At 33.6% G+C, this 15,560-nt stretch overlaps 3 protein-coding genes across 4 annotated transcripts; 1 reads left to right on the plus strand and 2 right to left on the minus strand.

The window, feature by feature from the left end:
• Positions 1-735: 735 nt before the first annotated feature.
• LOC137584113 (cytochrome P450 307a1-like) lies at positions 736-3,937 on the minus strand. The gene is made up of 2 exons (XM_068299360.1): positions 3,213-3,937; positions 736-2,661 (listed from the first exon to the last, which is right to left on the minus strand). The coding sequence occupies exons 1-2, from the start codon at positions 3,622-3,624 to the stop codon at positions 1,376-1,378; spliced, it is 1,698 nt and encodes a 565-aa protein (XP_068155461.1). The 5' UTR covers positions 3,625-3,937; the 3' UTR covers positions 736-1,375.
• Positions 3,938-8,401: 4,464 nt separating this feature from the next.
• nvd (neverland) lies at positions 8,402-12,345 on the plus strand. 2 transcript variants are annotated; one of them, XM_068300900.1, is made up of 7 exons: positions 8,402-8,484; positions 10,300-10,455; positions 10,658-11,051; positions 11,108-11,414; positions 11,605-11,716; positions 11,775-11,948; positions 12,011-12,345. In XM_068300900.1, the coding sequence occupies exons 2-7, from the start codon at positions 10,306-10,308 to the stop codon at positions 12,164-12,166; spliced, it is 1,293 nt and encodes a 430-aa protein (XP_068157001.1). In that variant the 5' UTR covers positions 8,402-8,484; positions 10,300-10,305; the 3' UTR covers positions 12,167-12,345. The 2 variants fall into 2 exon arrangements, with proteins under 2 accessions (XP_068157001.1, XP_068157002.1); XM_068300901.1 differs by having other exon boundaries at positions 8,461-8,472.
• Positions 12,293-15,267, minus strand: ApepP (Aminopeptidase P). The gene is made up of 9 exons (XM_068299185.1): positions 14,684-15,267; positions 14,419-14,622; positions 14,151-14,347; positions 13,996-14,085; positions 13,753-13,934; positions 13,327-13,476; positions 12,947-13,254; positions 12,695-12,870; positions 12,293-12,634 (listed from the first exon to the last, which is right to left on the minus strand). Exons 1-9 carry the CDS (start codon positions 15,213-15,215, stop codon positions 12,518-12,520), a joined length of 1,956 nt encoding a protein of 651 aa, XP_068155286.1. The 5' UTR covers positions 15,216-15,267; the 3' UTR covers positions 12,293-12,517.
• Between the last annotated feature and the right edge of the window lie 293 nt (positions 15,268-15,560).

The following is a 15,560-nucleotide window of genomic DNA, read 5'->3' on the forward strand; positions in this document are numbered from 1 at the left end:
ATGTAGGTCATCTCTGTAACTGATTTCAGTAGAACCTCCAATTAACTCTTCCACTCGGCTCAAGAATCACTTCATAAGTGAGTATACTTATCTGCGAGGGGGAGTTTAGTATTAGTCTTTACATAAAATTAAATTAAATTATTGGAAAAATTGTCACCGCAAATTGATTTCGCTTTGGCCTGTCCTCTGATCTACCCACACATACACATGCATATATATATTTTTGTCAGCTTCATTTAAATTTCGCTCCTGTCTTGCGTATTTAATTGCTGCTCGTTAATACAAAGAAGAAAGATTCTCAGATATGAGCAGTAGAACACTGGAAAATTCTTATTTATGAAATTTGATTTAATTAATAGATATTTTTTTATGAATTTCAATTTATTTTTGTAGAAAAATTCAAAACCAAACAAATCTAGGACATCACTTAACTTACATAAGGATGAAATAAATTGGTAATTTGCTTTATTCTACAAAAATTAAAAATATTTAACCACAGTACTAAGAGCTTTCAGGTTTGATGAGCAAAATGCAACTAAACTTAGTAGTTTGACGACGCTCAGTCTAAGTAAAGCAAATCTCGGTATATAAAAAGCATAGCTAACACATCGGTAAATCATTTAATTAGTTTTTGTTTAAGTTTTATTGAATTATATATTTTATAAAGTTGTTAATACACCAACTTATATATTTTTATAATTTAAATATTTATATTTATGTATAATTTGAGGACTGTGCTTTGACATTTCGGTAAAACTATTAATATTTTGTTAATTTTACATTATTTGACTGCACCATTTGTTTGTTCAAAACAATAAATAAATTTTATAATCAGACCTTAAGAGGGGAGTATATGTATATTGGCCGTTCAACCAAAATGCATTATTATAGAGACCAACACACAGGAGTCTACGTGTAACGTAAAACCAATCAAATTTAAAATAATATTATAATTAAAGTAATAAGACATTTTATTAGCCATTTCAATAAATAATAAAGTAAACTTTTTCAGTCTTTAACAAAAAATATTTACGTATTTAGTTTAGTTTGCTTAGCTATACATACATGTAATCTAGTTTAATTTGAACTGGACTCTGATTATATATTGTGCTTGATGCTTTAATATCTAAAATACTAATAGAATGGTATCATTTGATTAAAACCATAACGATATAGTGATCACGAAAAGGTAGAATCAAGATCATATATCAGTGCATTGTTATCATTTTTTGTTTTTAAGTACAATGATGGTAAATAAGTTAAATTTTTTTTAAAGAAATTTACATTTTATCTCCATCTTATAGGGAGACATATTAAAGTTACTAAAGTCCGTGAAGTCTATTTGTAAAAATGTTCATCTGAATGTTTAAACTTTTCAAACTCTTGGTGCCAATGTTAAGGGATAACAATTGGCCGGCAAAGCTACACATGCTGGATATATCTTTATAGTGGAGAGATCCACACTATTTATATTATATGACTGTATGATATTTGCTAGTAGAATGAAACCAAATCCTCTTACCAAGTTTTGACCTATGCAAGTACGTTTGCCAATGCTAAATGGCAGAAAGTATGGAATATTCTTCCTTAGCTGATATACATTTGGTCTGTTGCACGCTCCGTTGATTTTGACTGGTTCTTGAGTAGCAGTCGACATCGTGGCTTCCTTTTCAAATTCTACACCCGAATCGGATCCCTGTGAGCTTCGTCTCTTTTCAAATGACTTTTCCGATTTACCCTGACTCTCGATTTTCTCCTCCAAAAATCTTTCTGGCTCAAAATGATCTGGACTGGTCCAATTCTTTTCACTCATATTGAGTATGTAATTATTGATAAAGACAATAGTGCCACTCGTGACCCCGTATCCCGCAATCACGCTGTCCTCGGTGGCCACATGTGGCACAATGGGTGATGAAGAGTAGCGCAATACTTCGAATATTGTGGCCATAGTATAGGGCATTGCATCCATATCGTACAAATTAATCTTACGTTTTCCATTATTCGAAACGAAATCCACTTCGTTCTGAATACGATGGCCAATTGTTGGATTTTTGGCAATATACGATAAGGCCAACATAACGAGGTTGCCAACAGCCGAATGTCCACCGATAAAGTCTTCCAACATGAAAATAATTGTGTTGCGGGATACATTTTTATCTTCCTTTAGACTTTTCAGTAATGCATCCGTAAAGTCATTATCCGGTTCATCTAAATCGATATTCAATTCCCTCTGATTGATGACCCGATCCAAAATAAACTTTCGTATTGTTGTTGACCAATGTACAATTTTTTTGGTATGATTCTTATAGAACGGCAATAGCCATGGCAGAAAATCCAATGGGTATCCTTGATTAATTTCCCAGAATATCTCATCGAAATATCTGACAATCTGCTTGAATTCCGTATCGTCATAGTCGAAGCGCGTTGAGCACATATACTGGCTAAACATGTTGGCGCTCGCTTCCAGAATCAGAGGTTTTATATCAAAGGACTCTCCTGGCACAATCGCCTGGCCCAATTCGTGCATTAAGTTATCGATTTCATTGCAGCCTATTTGGGACATCTTTGTGAAAAACGACGAGGATTCACGTGGCGAGCAATGGCGTCTCGCCAAATTACGTCTCTTTGTCTGCAGTTGTGACCAGTCGCACAAGGCCAGTGCTGCAAATCAAAATAAATAGAAAACAATGTATCCTTTTTAAGTGCAATGAAGAAGGACTTTTATAAGTTAAGCATATAAACATAAAAAAGCCAATTCAATTCTAAGGCTCACTTAAATTCAAAGTAAACTTTAAAGTGCTCATTTGTAATTAAGAACTGAAGTTATTTTAAACATTGAAAAGTGCTAAAAATCTATATAGACCCTTAAACTGGTGAAGACTTTGATAAACTGCTGAAATCGTTATTCTGTAGTCCTTCGGATAGAGAGTTCAAAAAGCTTTGCCTATAAACGTTTTAAAGTAAAAAGAAACTTCCAGACGACTGTAAAAACTCGTCAGAAGCTGTGGGAGTCCGGACATATCAGTGATAACTATCTTAAAACTTATCTAAATTTCCTTTAAGGCATGTATAAAGATAGCTTCTTACAGGCTTTTCATTTGAGAACCTAAGCTTGTATCAGAGAGTCTACATATCTTGAAAATGCCAGAAATTTCATCTACAAAACAGCCTACATTTGATCATTCCTTCCGAAAGGATTCTTAATTACTTACAGTTATTTCGATCGCCACCAAAGAGTTTGTGATACCGCAAAAAGTCCGGTCGTCCGCCAAAAAATTTTCCATTTTGATTGAGAACTTCACGTATCAGCTCCAGATTATTAACAACCAGGCATCGTGTATGACCAAGGGTCAATGAGTAAATATCACCGTATTTTTTTGTTAATTCACCGAATCCTTCAAACGGATTATGCTTAAATTGTCCGAGAATGTCTAGGTTTCCAATTATTGGCCATGGCTGTGGTCCAGGAGCCTGCTTGAATTTGCAAACTCTTTTTTCCGATGACAAGTGTCCTCCCTGAAGGACGGAGGCTTTTCTCTTCGTTTTTATCATAATTAACACATAAGATATAAATGTTATGGTAAATAACATGCCGACTAACGAATACCACAATGCAAAAATCATGATGATGGATACAATTTTTGTATTTTTTTTTGGCTTTTGCGATTTAAGAACGTGGAAGAAAAAAGAAACACGCAGAGCAGACCAGCTTACTCAATATTCTCGACTAAACGGAAAATCGTCGATGGCGAGTTTTTATAGGCACAGACTGAACACCAATCCTCGTCTCGGTGTTCGCTCTCTGAATCTTCTGATTTTTAAAGTACTTTCTTGAAGTCGAAGAGCAGAAAATTACAGAAAATAAATCTACATACATACACCGAGAATAGCTACATACCTACATACCTATATATGTACATATATATATGACGTTTATATGAAGTTCTTATTTATACAAGTTCGTACACTGTGTACATGTGTATAAATTTTAAAGGGAAATATATTTATCAAAAAAATACGTAGATATATGCATGTGTATAGGTATGTACGTATAGCAAAAATTTATTGGCAGGCTTAATGAATAGTTGTGCGGAAGTTTGGATACTCTAATCAGTTATTCACACACACACACACAGAGAATGAATATATAATTGGAAAAGACCTTTGTCAAGGAAAAGGAAGTTGTGAAAAATATGTACATACATATGATAGAATGGTTTCTTGTTCCATTTCTGAACGGACTTTAGGCTTTAAATAATACACATATGATGTTTCTAGCTTTCCAACTTTCCTACTTACAATTTGTCTATAGGAGATAACAAGCTAATATCTTAAGAATTACAGAAGAAATTATAAATAATTGCGTATAAGGCGATGTCCAGCTTTGACATCAATTTTTATTTATCCTACATTGAGTTTTCAAATAGAAAAGATCTACTTACAATATGTACACATATAGTATATTTCTGTGACATACATAAGAGTGTCGTATGGTGGTGTTCAGGGGCGGATTAGCAACATAGCTGGATTAACACATACTATGGGACTTGAGGATCTAGTCGTTTACTCTTAATCTTGATTTTGGCGAATCTATAACTTGGCCAAATTCCAACCGATATTAGAAAGTAATATATCTTTTTGATACCTGTAACTTCAATTTTACATTGGAATGTAAGTCGGGTTAATGATTTAGTGCTTATGTGAAGCAAGACGACAAAAATGCCCAAGAACCGCAAATTATTCCAATAAACCCAAATTTCAACAAGCTCTAATTTGGTCAATTTTTGGAGTATTTCAAAAATTCATGTACTTATTTTCAATTTAGAATAATCTCTTTCGATCTGCATTAAAATCTCGAGAAATAAATTTTTGCCAATTTTTGACAAAAATTGTGATGTATACATCATGATTTTTTTGAAAAATCGAAAAAAATCTTAATTTTTTAAATATCCAAATATTTAATGCAATTTGAAAGTATGCTAAATTCCAATTAAATTGAGATATAACTTTTTGAAATCGGTTAGAAATTGGCCAAGATACAGCGTGACAAAAATTCAGATTAAACAAAAATAATAACTTGAGAATTTTAGAAGAAATTATAAATAATTCCGTATAAGGCGATGTCCAGCTTTGACATCAATTTTTATTTATCCTACATTGAGTTTTCAAATATATTCAAGTTTTAAAAAAAACGGTCAAAACACATGTGTGTGATAAACAAGCCACGACACGTTTCGCTGACGTCACATGCGTCTTTGGAGAGATGCTCATTAATGCAGTGAAGATTGATCTAGGTGTCTCCATATCGATGGACTGATCAAACCAAATACTTCCGTCTGCCTGTGTTGCCTTATTTCCCTTTTGTTTTGGAAGGTGTCAAGATATTTGTTGAGCCGTTGTATGTACTTTTTAAATTAAGTTACCCACATGCATATGTATGTATGTATGTATGTATGTATGTAGATGGAAACATGCGTGTGTCTTTATTTATAAATAAGCAATTTTCCAAAACCGAAATCAAACAAAAAATAAATAAAATGCTGACCCTACACAACTGAAAACCCATAAAAAATTTAGCACTCCTGTTCTTAAACGATTATTCTGTTAATTTGTTTAATTTCCGTTATAATATTTTCATTTGATTTTATGGCCTTACATTTACTTTTTATGTCATGAAACCCCATTAAAATGAATACACCCGTTCAGAAAATAAAAAGGGTATTATGAAGACCAATTTCAAACTGCTGATAATACAAAAGTGTGTGATATATATACATGCATGTGTATGTATATGTATTTGTACCACTCTGCATATGTGAGGTGGACTGGTTATTTTTCCTTGTAAACGAAGTGAAATTTTTTGGTGATTTTTAATGATTTTCTCAAGAAAACAAGCTCGATTATCATAGACTGAAATAGTTTACTTTTTTAAACTCTCGCGAGATTCAATTTTGGATTCTTCAGAGGCTTAAAAGAAAAATCACTCATACGACATGGTATGCAATAGATGCAGAGTTTGGGTTTTAAGACTGGTGGTCTGAATAGGGGCCACTAGTTTTACGGACTCTCACTAGTCATTTTACCTAATATATTGTATTAGATTTATCATTTCCACTAAAAAGTCAATTCTTAACATATAGATCCATATTATAGACGTTCGATCGCGATTGCAACGCGATTTAGCTATGTCAACGTATCTCGCCGTACTGACGTAAAATTGATAAATGAACATTCATATATAACAGAAACCAATTTTTTGCTTCCTTTCGAACGAAACTCTTGTGAATATTATGAAAAGGTATTCGGAAAAAGGCATCAGGTTTCACTGCAATTCCTAAGTTTTTCATGTGCTTTGAGTTTTTATTCTTTGCTTTTGTTTTTGCACAAAAATTAAGACAATTGAGACTAAAGTTATGTCATACTTCTGTAGACAGACAGTTGATTTTATATTCCACAATTTACTGAGAGACGGAATCAAGAAGTTAATAATTTAAAAAGCCAATATTAAACACAAACAAGAATCAGTCAACATTAAGTAAGAACTAATTGTATAAAATTGTTTTTTAAAAGTGTTTTATTTATTGGTAAGAGTATACTGAACATATATAGTTCCTTCGATCCTATGGTTTGTTACACATACGCAAATGTATTTAAGTGTATGTGTGTGTGCAATTGTGTATGCAGGCCAAGGTTATGAAAAACCAGTTTTTTCAATATTTTATATAAATTAATTCACATAGAACCTATTGAGCTGGACCATGGACTAAATTTACGTAAATAATACATATTCTGATACAAACTGAACTGTTTTCATTTTCGTTTTGATCAATTTACATCTTTTGTATTTACATATTCACATTTCAAAAACTATTCAGTGTAATAAGATCGCATTTCCATTTAGCACAATTTTCAAAAACTCGTACAAGTATTTTCCTATTACATTGCCAACAATTCAATTCTTTTATCGTTAGATTTCTTTGGTTTTCTGTTAGAGTTCAAATATGTTTATCATTAGAATAAGCTTAGAACAAAGAGCTCAATGACATTGTTACGGTTTCGAAAATAAAAACAATGTTATATATATTTTTTTTTTAACTTTGAATATTTCACTCTTCAAGCATACATGGCCATTTAATGGGTATCAAATACACGATTTCAATACAGTTCTTCATCCAGCATGTATTTAGATTGTTTAAACTAATAAAAGAGAATGAAAAGCTTCTGTAAAATTAATTAATTTGATGCAGGGTATCACGCAGGCAACCAAATTCAAAGAGTTGCATTTTGTTTTTAATGCTTGAAATATACATAGAATATCCATACATATATCCTATAGGCCCAGTTGCTCAAAAACTGTGTGAATTCTGAATACTAAAACGTATTAAATTGAGTATTGCTTAAATTGTATTGTTTAATTGAAAATAGTTACATAGAAAACTTTTAAAATTCCACAAATCTTCAATGCTCACATTGTTATAGCAAATTTATTATTTATTTTTTTAATTACATTAGAATTTAACAATTTTTCAAGTATGTATTTTAATCTATTTAAATGATTATTCCATTGGTAAATACAAATACATACATACGCTCACGTATATCATTAGATAAAGTATTTGTGCCCAGTGCAAATGCACCAACATATCAACAACCAATTTATATTGGTTTATTTGAATCGTCAATATAACGGCTGCTCTGTGAAATATAAATTAAACATGAGTATTTTTACCTCTGTACATACACAGTTAATATTTTCAAACTGAAAGAATTAGTTAATGGTGGAAATGTCAATCAATTTATTTTATATAAGTCAGGTATGTCGGCTGTTCTCGATCGTTTTAGAATTTCATTCGAGGCACTGCATCAGGCCAACTGAAAGGGTTTCGTAAGAAACGTTCAAGTGGCTGACTCATGGAACACAGCTAATTGAAATTCAATTATATGGTATAATGATTGGACAAATCTAGGTTTAAAGGCAAAATCCTGTTGAAATATATGGTAAACCGAATTTCAGACACCCTTAAAGTATTTAGGTCGTTGAATCAAAACAATTAAACGTCGTTATAAAAAATACCCTCAAATCTCTGGATCTTAGAGATCAACTCAATGAATAAATCAGTTCACTAAAAAGAATTACAATTATATGCAAACGATTTCGATGTCCTAATTAAATCACCATATTTGTAGATAAAGAATGTATGCTTTTGGGTTGAATATGATTCATGTTTTGTTAGCTTAAGAGGAGTTCCGTGAAACTCTTTGCAAAGTGTATACCAATAATGTTAAACACCTGCACGCACCTTCGAATATGGTGATAACATTTAGTGATAATGTTAAAAGCTATCAATATTCCTAGGAGCGCTGTTCTCTGGGACACCTGCAATTATAGTAACATTGATTAATCATATTTAAGGTAGTTCTTGCAAAGTTGTGTCGCGGTCAGTTCGTGCGAGCTCCAAAAGTTGGCAAACGGTTGGTGAGAAAGTATGTATGAGATATTTCGAAATCTCCAGTCAATTAAAAGGATGATATTGTATGTTAATCAACGGAATATCAAGTTTCATTTGTGTGAAAAGTTTCAAGTGCATTCGTCCGGTGAAAAGTGTTTATTTAACTGGATAAATCATCAATCATCATACTAGGTCAAGCCCCTGCCAACGTTTTGTTTCCCGGTTCGAGGTCAAAGGAACCTGATATTTCGATAATCAGAACAGATTAAACAGTTATGTTCTTATAAATTTCTGTTTGAGTTCTTGTGATTTTCTTGATTTGAGATCTACATACAATATGTACATATATAGTATATTTCTCTGACATACATAAGTCTGTCGTATGGTGGTGTTCAGGGGCGGATTAGCAACATAGCTGGATTAACACATACTATGGGACTTGAGGATCTAGTCGTTTACTCTTAAAATCTTGATTTTGGCGAATCTATAACTTGGTCAAATTCCAACCGATTTTATAAAGTAATATCCCTTTTTAATACCATTAACTTCAATTTTGAATTGGAATGTAAGTCGGGTTAATGATTTAGTGCTTATGTGAAGCAAGACGACAAAAATGCCCAAGAACCGCAAATTATTCCAATAAACCCAAATTTCAACAAGCTCTAATTTAGTCAATTTTTGGAGTATTTCAATAATTCATGTACTTATTTTCAAGTTAGAATAATGTCTTTCGATCTGCATTAAAATCTCGAGAAATAAATTTTTGCCGATTTTTGACAAAAATTGTGATGTATATATACATCATGATTTTTTTGAAAAATCGAAAAAAATCTTAATTTTTTATATATCCATATATTTAATGCAGTTTAAAAATATGCTAAATTCCAATTAAATTGAGATATAACTTTTTGAAATCGGTTGGAAATTGGCCAAGATACAGTGTGACAAAAATTCAGATTAAACAAAAGTTTGAGAAAATCATTAGTTTAGTTGCTATTTTTTGACCGATTTTCTTTGGATCACATTGGAAACTTATATTCGGGATTCTTTGAATGCTGCAGGCTCCGTGCTGGCTTAATCCATCACTGGTGGTGGTGGGTCGAGAGAGAGACTATTGAATAATGTTTTTACTTTTAAAGATTGAACGTCATGAAAACTATAACAATTTCACCTCCATCTGAGACTATTATTTTTCTGTGTACACACACACAAATACACATTGAGTCTTTGTTTATTTTCACTATCTTGCATGTGTATCCGAATAAGTATATGCACATACGGATCGTATGTTAATTGATCAGCAGAATGTACAATCCGTACATCTGTGATTCCATTTCATCTGTTAGTTTAAAAATGTATCATGCAAGAAGATTGTTGCTGCCGTTGCCGTTGCTGTTGCTGTTGTTGCTGCTGTATTCAGATGAGCAACGGTTACCCAGAAGCACCGGATAAGGCTGTTTATAAGAATGCCGGTATTTTGTTTGTGCGCATACCCAATCCCTTTTTTGAGATTGTCACAAACTAAAGTTGGACTGGAGAAGACAACGAATTAGCATACTATAAAAACTTTTGAATATTTTTTCATTGTACTTGCAAATGCGTCAACTCTCAAGCTTTAAAGGAACCACCGTTACACTCAACTAAAGTTCCTCTGATATAAAAACAGAACACATCGCAATTTTGTATTAAGTTTCGACAATTCCCAATCACTTGAGTTCGAGGCCATATTAAATACAAAACTTACTTATTAAACACCTCACTCACCTCACTCGTTACCTCAAGTGAATCAATTTGTAGCACTACTTGTTAGTATTAATATTAATTTTTTTTGGTTTTTTTTTGTTTTTAGACAACAATGGATCTTCCGTCGTACTCACTCGTGTTCTTACAAGTAGGTGAACTGATTGAATATGTTGACCTTTCAGTAGTATTAGCCTTGTTTGCTGTTATTCTTATAACTGTATTGTTTTACTGGATGTTCTATGTACCCTTCGATTGGACAAAGGTATGTAGATTTTATATTTTGTATTTATGCTGAATTTATAATATAATAAAATGATATGAACTACATAGTATGACCCAAATCGATTGTTAATGATTATAATGAATTTTAGATCTTAGCTTATAAGAAAAGATTTGCTCATTTAAAAATAAATCTCATGGAGTAACTATTTTCTAATGATATTGATTTATATTCAACCTAATAGCATATGAATGACGTCAGTTACACAGAAGTATTAAAGTCAGAAAACCTTTCGAATGGAGCCCACAAGCGCGATGCAATTAACCGATTAAGAAAGGCTAGAAAAATTGGCTCTACAGAATTGCCTCCACCATTTCCAAATGGTTGGTACGGCATTATGGAATCATCGAACCTGAAGGCTGGTGAAGTAAAGTATACATCCTGTTTGGGAGAACATTTTGTGGTTTATCGCACAGCAACCAATGAAGTGTTTATATTGGACGCTTACTGTCCTCATTTGGGAGCCAATTTGGGAATTGGGGGACGAGTGGTTGGCGACAGCATAGAATGCCCATTTCATCAATGGCGCTTTGGAGGCACTGATGGCAAATGCACTCATATACCCTACAGCACTTCAGGTAAGGGTTTACAGATGCAACAATATTCGAAAGCCCAAATAAATGTATTTCATCAGTTCCTCAGGGCTCGAAAGTCAGAAAATGGACTTCTCAAGAGTTCAATGACTTTATTTTTGTATGGTATCATGCCGATACTGCGGAAAAGCCTTGGGATCTTGTCGCATCTGTTAATAAAATGAACAAAGATTTTGTTTTTCACGGCCGCAATGAGTTTTATGTTAATTGCCATATACAAGAGATACCAGAAAATGGTGCCGATCTTGCCCACTTTGGAGCTATTCATAACGAAAGCATTTTTGCCGGAAGTCTTACACCAAAGACAAGCATGTTAAGTAGATTCGGATATCACCTGTGGTCAGCAAGGTGAGCAAATCTTTATGCAGACACGAGCTCTTGTTTGTTTCCTATTCATTTTTTTCTTATGGGACATAAACATTGAAAAGTGGTCAATCCCCATAGAAAGATATATCTGATTTCATATTCTTGGTTAGGCACAAGTCTCGTGATATTAATTTACTTGAATTTACCAAATGTTCGTTAACACCATTTGCAGTTGGAGCTCGTCGAAGGGGCCTGAAAAACATATTGCAGAAGTTACTTTGAGCCATAAATTGGAAATATTTAAGAATCTTTACTGTTTTCAAATGGATGTTTCCGGCAAACAGGTAGCTTCCTTCAATTACCAAAAGAAAATATTTAAATGAAATTTGGTATTCAATTTAGATCGGTCCCTCTTATGTTAATCTGGCTTTGTACTCGCCAACATTGGGGCATTTCCGTATTTTGCAAACAATTATTCCAGTTGAGCCGTTAATGCAAAAAGTGGTACATCGATTTTACGGGCCCCGTTGGATGGGTCCCCTCATGAAGATCTTTATTTTCGGAGAAAGTGTTATGGTTAGTCCATTCATGTATTTTTACAATCAATTCTTACTAAACACATTTCAATATATTTTCAGTTTGAGCGCGATATGAATATGTGGAATCATAAAGTTTATCGGAAAAATCCCTTATTGGTTAAAGAGGATATGAGCCTCAAACAATTTCGATTATGGTTTGCACAGTTTTATGAAAATAGCAAATCATATCCTGAAGTAACCAATGTTGGATGGTAAAAGCTTTAGGAACTTAGTTATTCTTTTCTATGCGAGGAATCTTCGCACCATATAATTGACACAAATAAATATTTTTTTATATTGTATAATTAAATAAATTTAAAAGTTTTGTCCTTCTTATGAACATTACTTGTTTAAGTATGTGTAAAGCACAATATTTATTCAGTTGTACATATAAACATCCAAAGGTATTATTGATAACAAATCGCGTATACAGCAGTGATAAACAGCCATAGTAAATTCCTTAAGCTTGTTTGATCCATGAAAATTCAAAACATCAAACGAAAGTCAAACCGTAAAGATACCAAGAAGCTCTGTGAATTTGACTATATTCTGGTATTAGGAAATATATTATATTGCCTGTGTTTCCTTTTTCAGCCATTCCAAAGTGAATGAATCCCCTTCTTGTTGTAATATTGGAGAAAGAGTTTCCCACACCAATTTGTGATATTCATTCAGTAACTTGATCTGAAGAATAAAAAACATATTAACACGCCATTCTAAAATTAGATTATTTTCATATCATACCTCCAGATCGGTCAAAAGCTCTTTAATTATAAGTTTCGTTTGTTTTGGGCACATTGTGATTGTGTGGAAAGTCAATGCACCACGGTTTGCAAAATTATTTTTAATTTGTGCTGGAACTATCTGAACAATATCTTCAATGCGTATTCCAAACTCTCCATCCTGGTAGAAACCGGGTTCTAAAATTCAAATAATCAAGTAATAATTAAGCTAATTACACTTATCGGTTGTCAAAAACAAAGTTGAAAAACTTACCATTTGAAATAAACATATTTGCTTGAAGACCAGGGTCATCAGGCATTGGTCGAATTCCCACACCCATTGGCCCCTCGTGTACATTTAAGAAGTGACCAACACCGTGGCCAGTGCCATGACCGTAATCTAAACCGACGTCCCAGAGTGACTTTCTTGCAAGAGTGTCCAACACTTGCCCCTTTACTTTTGCGGGAAAGATTGTTGCTCCCAAGGTTAATTGACCTTTAAGAACTCGAGTGTATGCTTCTTTTTGAAATTGGGTCGGTTCGCCAAAATGCAGAGTACGTGTCACGTCTGTTGTGCCATCCCTAAAATAAATAGGATTAACAAATCATTAGAAAATATATAAGGATGTGCATTTTTGTCTGCAATGTACTTACAAATACTGAGCACCCGAGTCACATAAATAGATTTCCTTGTCATTGATAGCTCTGTTTGTTTCTTGTGCTGGATGATAATGTATAATGGAACCGTTGGGTCCAGAAGCACTTATTGTGGCGAAGCTTAGTCCAATATAATTATCCTTTGTGCTGTTAAATATAAAAAGCGATTTGACTGTTTAATAAAAAAATCCATAGTTTTATTTGTTGTGCTCCTCTAATTTTGTTGATAAGATTGAATAAAGCAAAATACAAAAGAATCACACCCTGATAAGCAAACCTCTTTAACACCAAAAACCACAACATTTCGATGTCTTAATAAAGAAAGCCTTATCTATATAAAATTATATTACTTGCTGAGTAATCCACTTACATTGAAGCGAATAAACTTTGCATTACTTAATGAATTCCTAAGCTACAACTTACCTTCTCAGCGATTCAAGTTTATCAGCTCCGGATATTTCGTCGACTGCTTCACCCAGTTGTACCTTTTTTTCAAGCCAAGCGAAGTACTGACACAATGCAACTCCATCACGTACATGAGAATTCACAAATCCCTTGATTTCCACGTCGTTTTTGATTGCTTTTAATAAGCAGATTGGGGTTATCTGAATGATCAATTAAGTTATTAGTAGTTGGGTTTAAGGTGGGTTAGGAAGAAAAATATACCTCTTGATGGCGTTGGGATTTTGGTACCAAAGCTGTTAAATAATAACTGCTAGTCGGCGCAATCCAAAATTTACCCTTAGTAGTCGACACCTAAATCACAATTTATAATGGATTGACTAAGATATTTCATTGCAGATATTTCTATTGAATCTTACAAGTTGACATAATTCCTGGCCAATCGATGCATAAGGCTTGATGGTGATTTTCACTTTGTTTTCAGATTGATGCTGATCGAAATTTTGAGGTAATTTTTTATCATCGATATAAAGAACGAGTTCCTCGTAACGTATAATTAAATAGGCGAAAAATACGGGGTTAAAATCGATGTCGGATCCTCGCATGTTTAAAAACCCTGTAACAAAATAAAAAATTAAAATAAGGTTACATTCCTAAAAATTCAAGAAATTCATGATGGTTTCTTACACGCTATTTCATCCAGAGCACTAATAACTAGAACATCCGAATTCTTTTCGTCCAGTTTTTCACGCACAATCTTCCATTTTTCCTCAATCGTGAGTCCAGAAAATTTCAAGTCCAAAGTCTTAAGTGAGTTTGAAGTTTGTGGTGGTTGATCGGAACCCCATACTTCATCAATTAGATTTTTCTCAATGGGCACCAAACTGCACTCTGTGGAAGATCATGGGTAAAAATTATTTCTACATAGAATGTTATCCAAAGTTTAACAAACCAGCTGAAATAAGTTCAGTTTCTATCGGCTTCCATAGACGGAAAGAAAAGAGCCTTGGATCAACGCCAACAGCACTGCCTTTGGGTAGATTCTTGGCTAACCAAGCCCCTACCGATGGAGTGGTAGTTAATCCATCCTTCATAAGAGTCCAATTGGAGTCTAGTTGTTTCTCCGCTTGCTGATAATAGCGGCCATCAGTCCATAACAGAGCTTTGTCCAAAGTTATCACTGCTGTTCCCGCAGATCCATCGAATCCACTAATAAATGCGCGCCTTTCGTCGTGTTGGCATTGGTATTCACTCTGATGTGCATCATCCGAAGGCACAATATAGGCAGACAAAGAACTGGCCTCCGGCAGCCAAGGCTGCTGCATCAGCTTCCGTAGTTGCGACAGAATTTGCGTGGTGTCTTTCATCTCGTTGACAACAGTGAACTGCGTTTGGCTATAGCTTAGCTTTCTTGTTTTCAGTCCGGTTCGGATTGTAAAACGTATAATTCGTGATAAGATATAAGTTCCTTTATTTATGGACATGTACGTAAGTATTTATGTATGTATGTGCAGGCCTTTTTATACAATTGCACATTAATACATATACATTTATCAGAGGTGAGCAAACGGTAAATGTTTACTATTACTACTCGGGCCCAAAACGCGCTTAAACTACATAATTTTGGTATCAAACGAAAGAGAAAAATTGCACGAGCACGACCTCAGGTGCCCCTTGGCGATTTATTTCGTAGTTTTTGAGTAATTAACAAAAGAAAATTAATATTTTTAGCGGGACTACAGCTAAAAGTAGCTTTTTCCGGCTAAAAAAAGCTGTTCAATTTTGAGATGGTGTTGCCAAATGCCGAATTTAGGATTTTTGAATCTTTT

Source organism: Drosophila tropicalis, unplaced genomic scaffold (genome assembly GCF_018151085.1).
Source record: "Drosophila tropicalis isolate 14030-0801.00 unplaced genomic scaffold, ASM1815108v1 contig_878, whole genome shotgun sequence".
In the NCBI taxonomy this organism is placed as follows: Eukaryota; Metazoa; Arthropoda; class Insecta; order Diptera; family Drosophilidae; genus Drosophila; species Drosophila tropicalis.

Bases quoted from the DNA above. Each gene is read 5' to 3' on its own strand.
- LOC137584113 (XM_068299360.1), bottom strand. From the start codon at position 3,624: ATGATTTTTGCATTGTGGTATTCGTTAGTCGGCATGTTATTTACCATA. The intron at 2,662-3,212 runs GTAAGTAATTAA...TTTGATTTGCAG, and splicing joins TGGTGGCGATCGAAATAACT to CACTGGCCTTGTGCGACTGG.
- nvd (XM_068300900.1), top strand. From the start codon at position 10,306: ATGGATCTTCCGTCGTACTCACTCGTGTTCTTACAAGTAGGTGAACTG. The intron at 11,052-11,107 runs GTAAGGGTTTAC...GTATTTCATCAG, and splicing joins TATACCCTACAGCACTTCAG to TTCCTCAGGGCTCGAAAGTC. The intron at 11,949-12,010 runs GTTAGTCCATTC...ATATATTTTCAG, and splicing joins TTTTCGGAGAAAGTGTTATG to TTTGAGCGCGATATGAATAT.
- ApepP (XM_068299185.1), bottom strand. From the start codon at position 15,215: ATGTCCATAAATAAAGGAACTTATATCTTATCACGAATTATACGTTTT. The intron at 13,935-13,995 runs GTATATTTTTCT...TTGATCATTCAG, and splicing joins AATCCCAACGCCATCAAGAG to ATAACCCCAATCTGCTTATT. The intron at 13,255-13,326 runs GTAAGTACATTG...TATTTATTTTAG, and splicing joins GACTCGGGTGCTCAGTATTT to GGATGGCACAACAGACGTGA.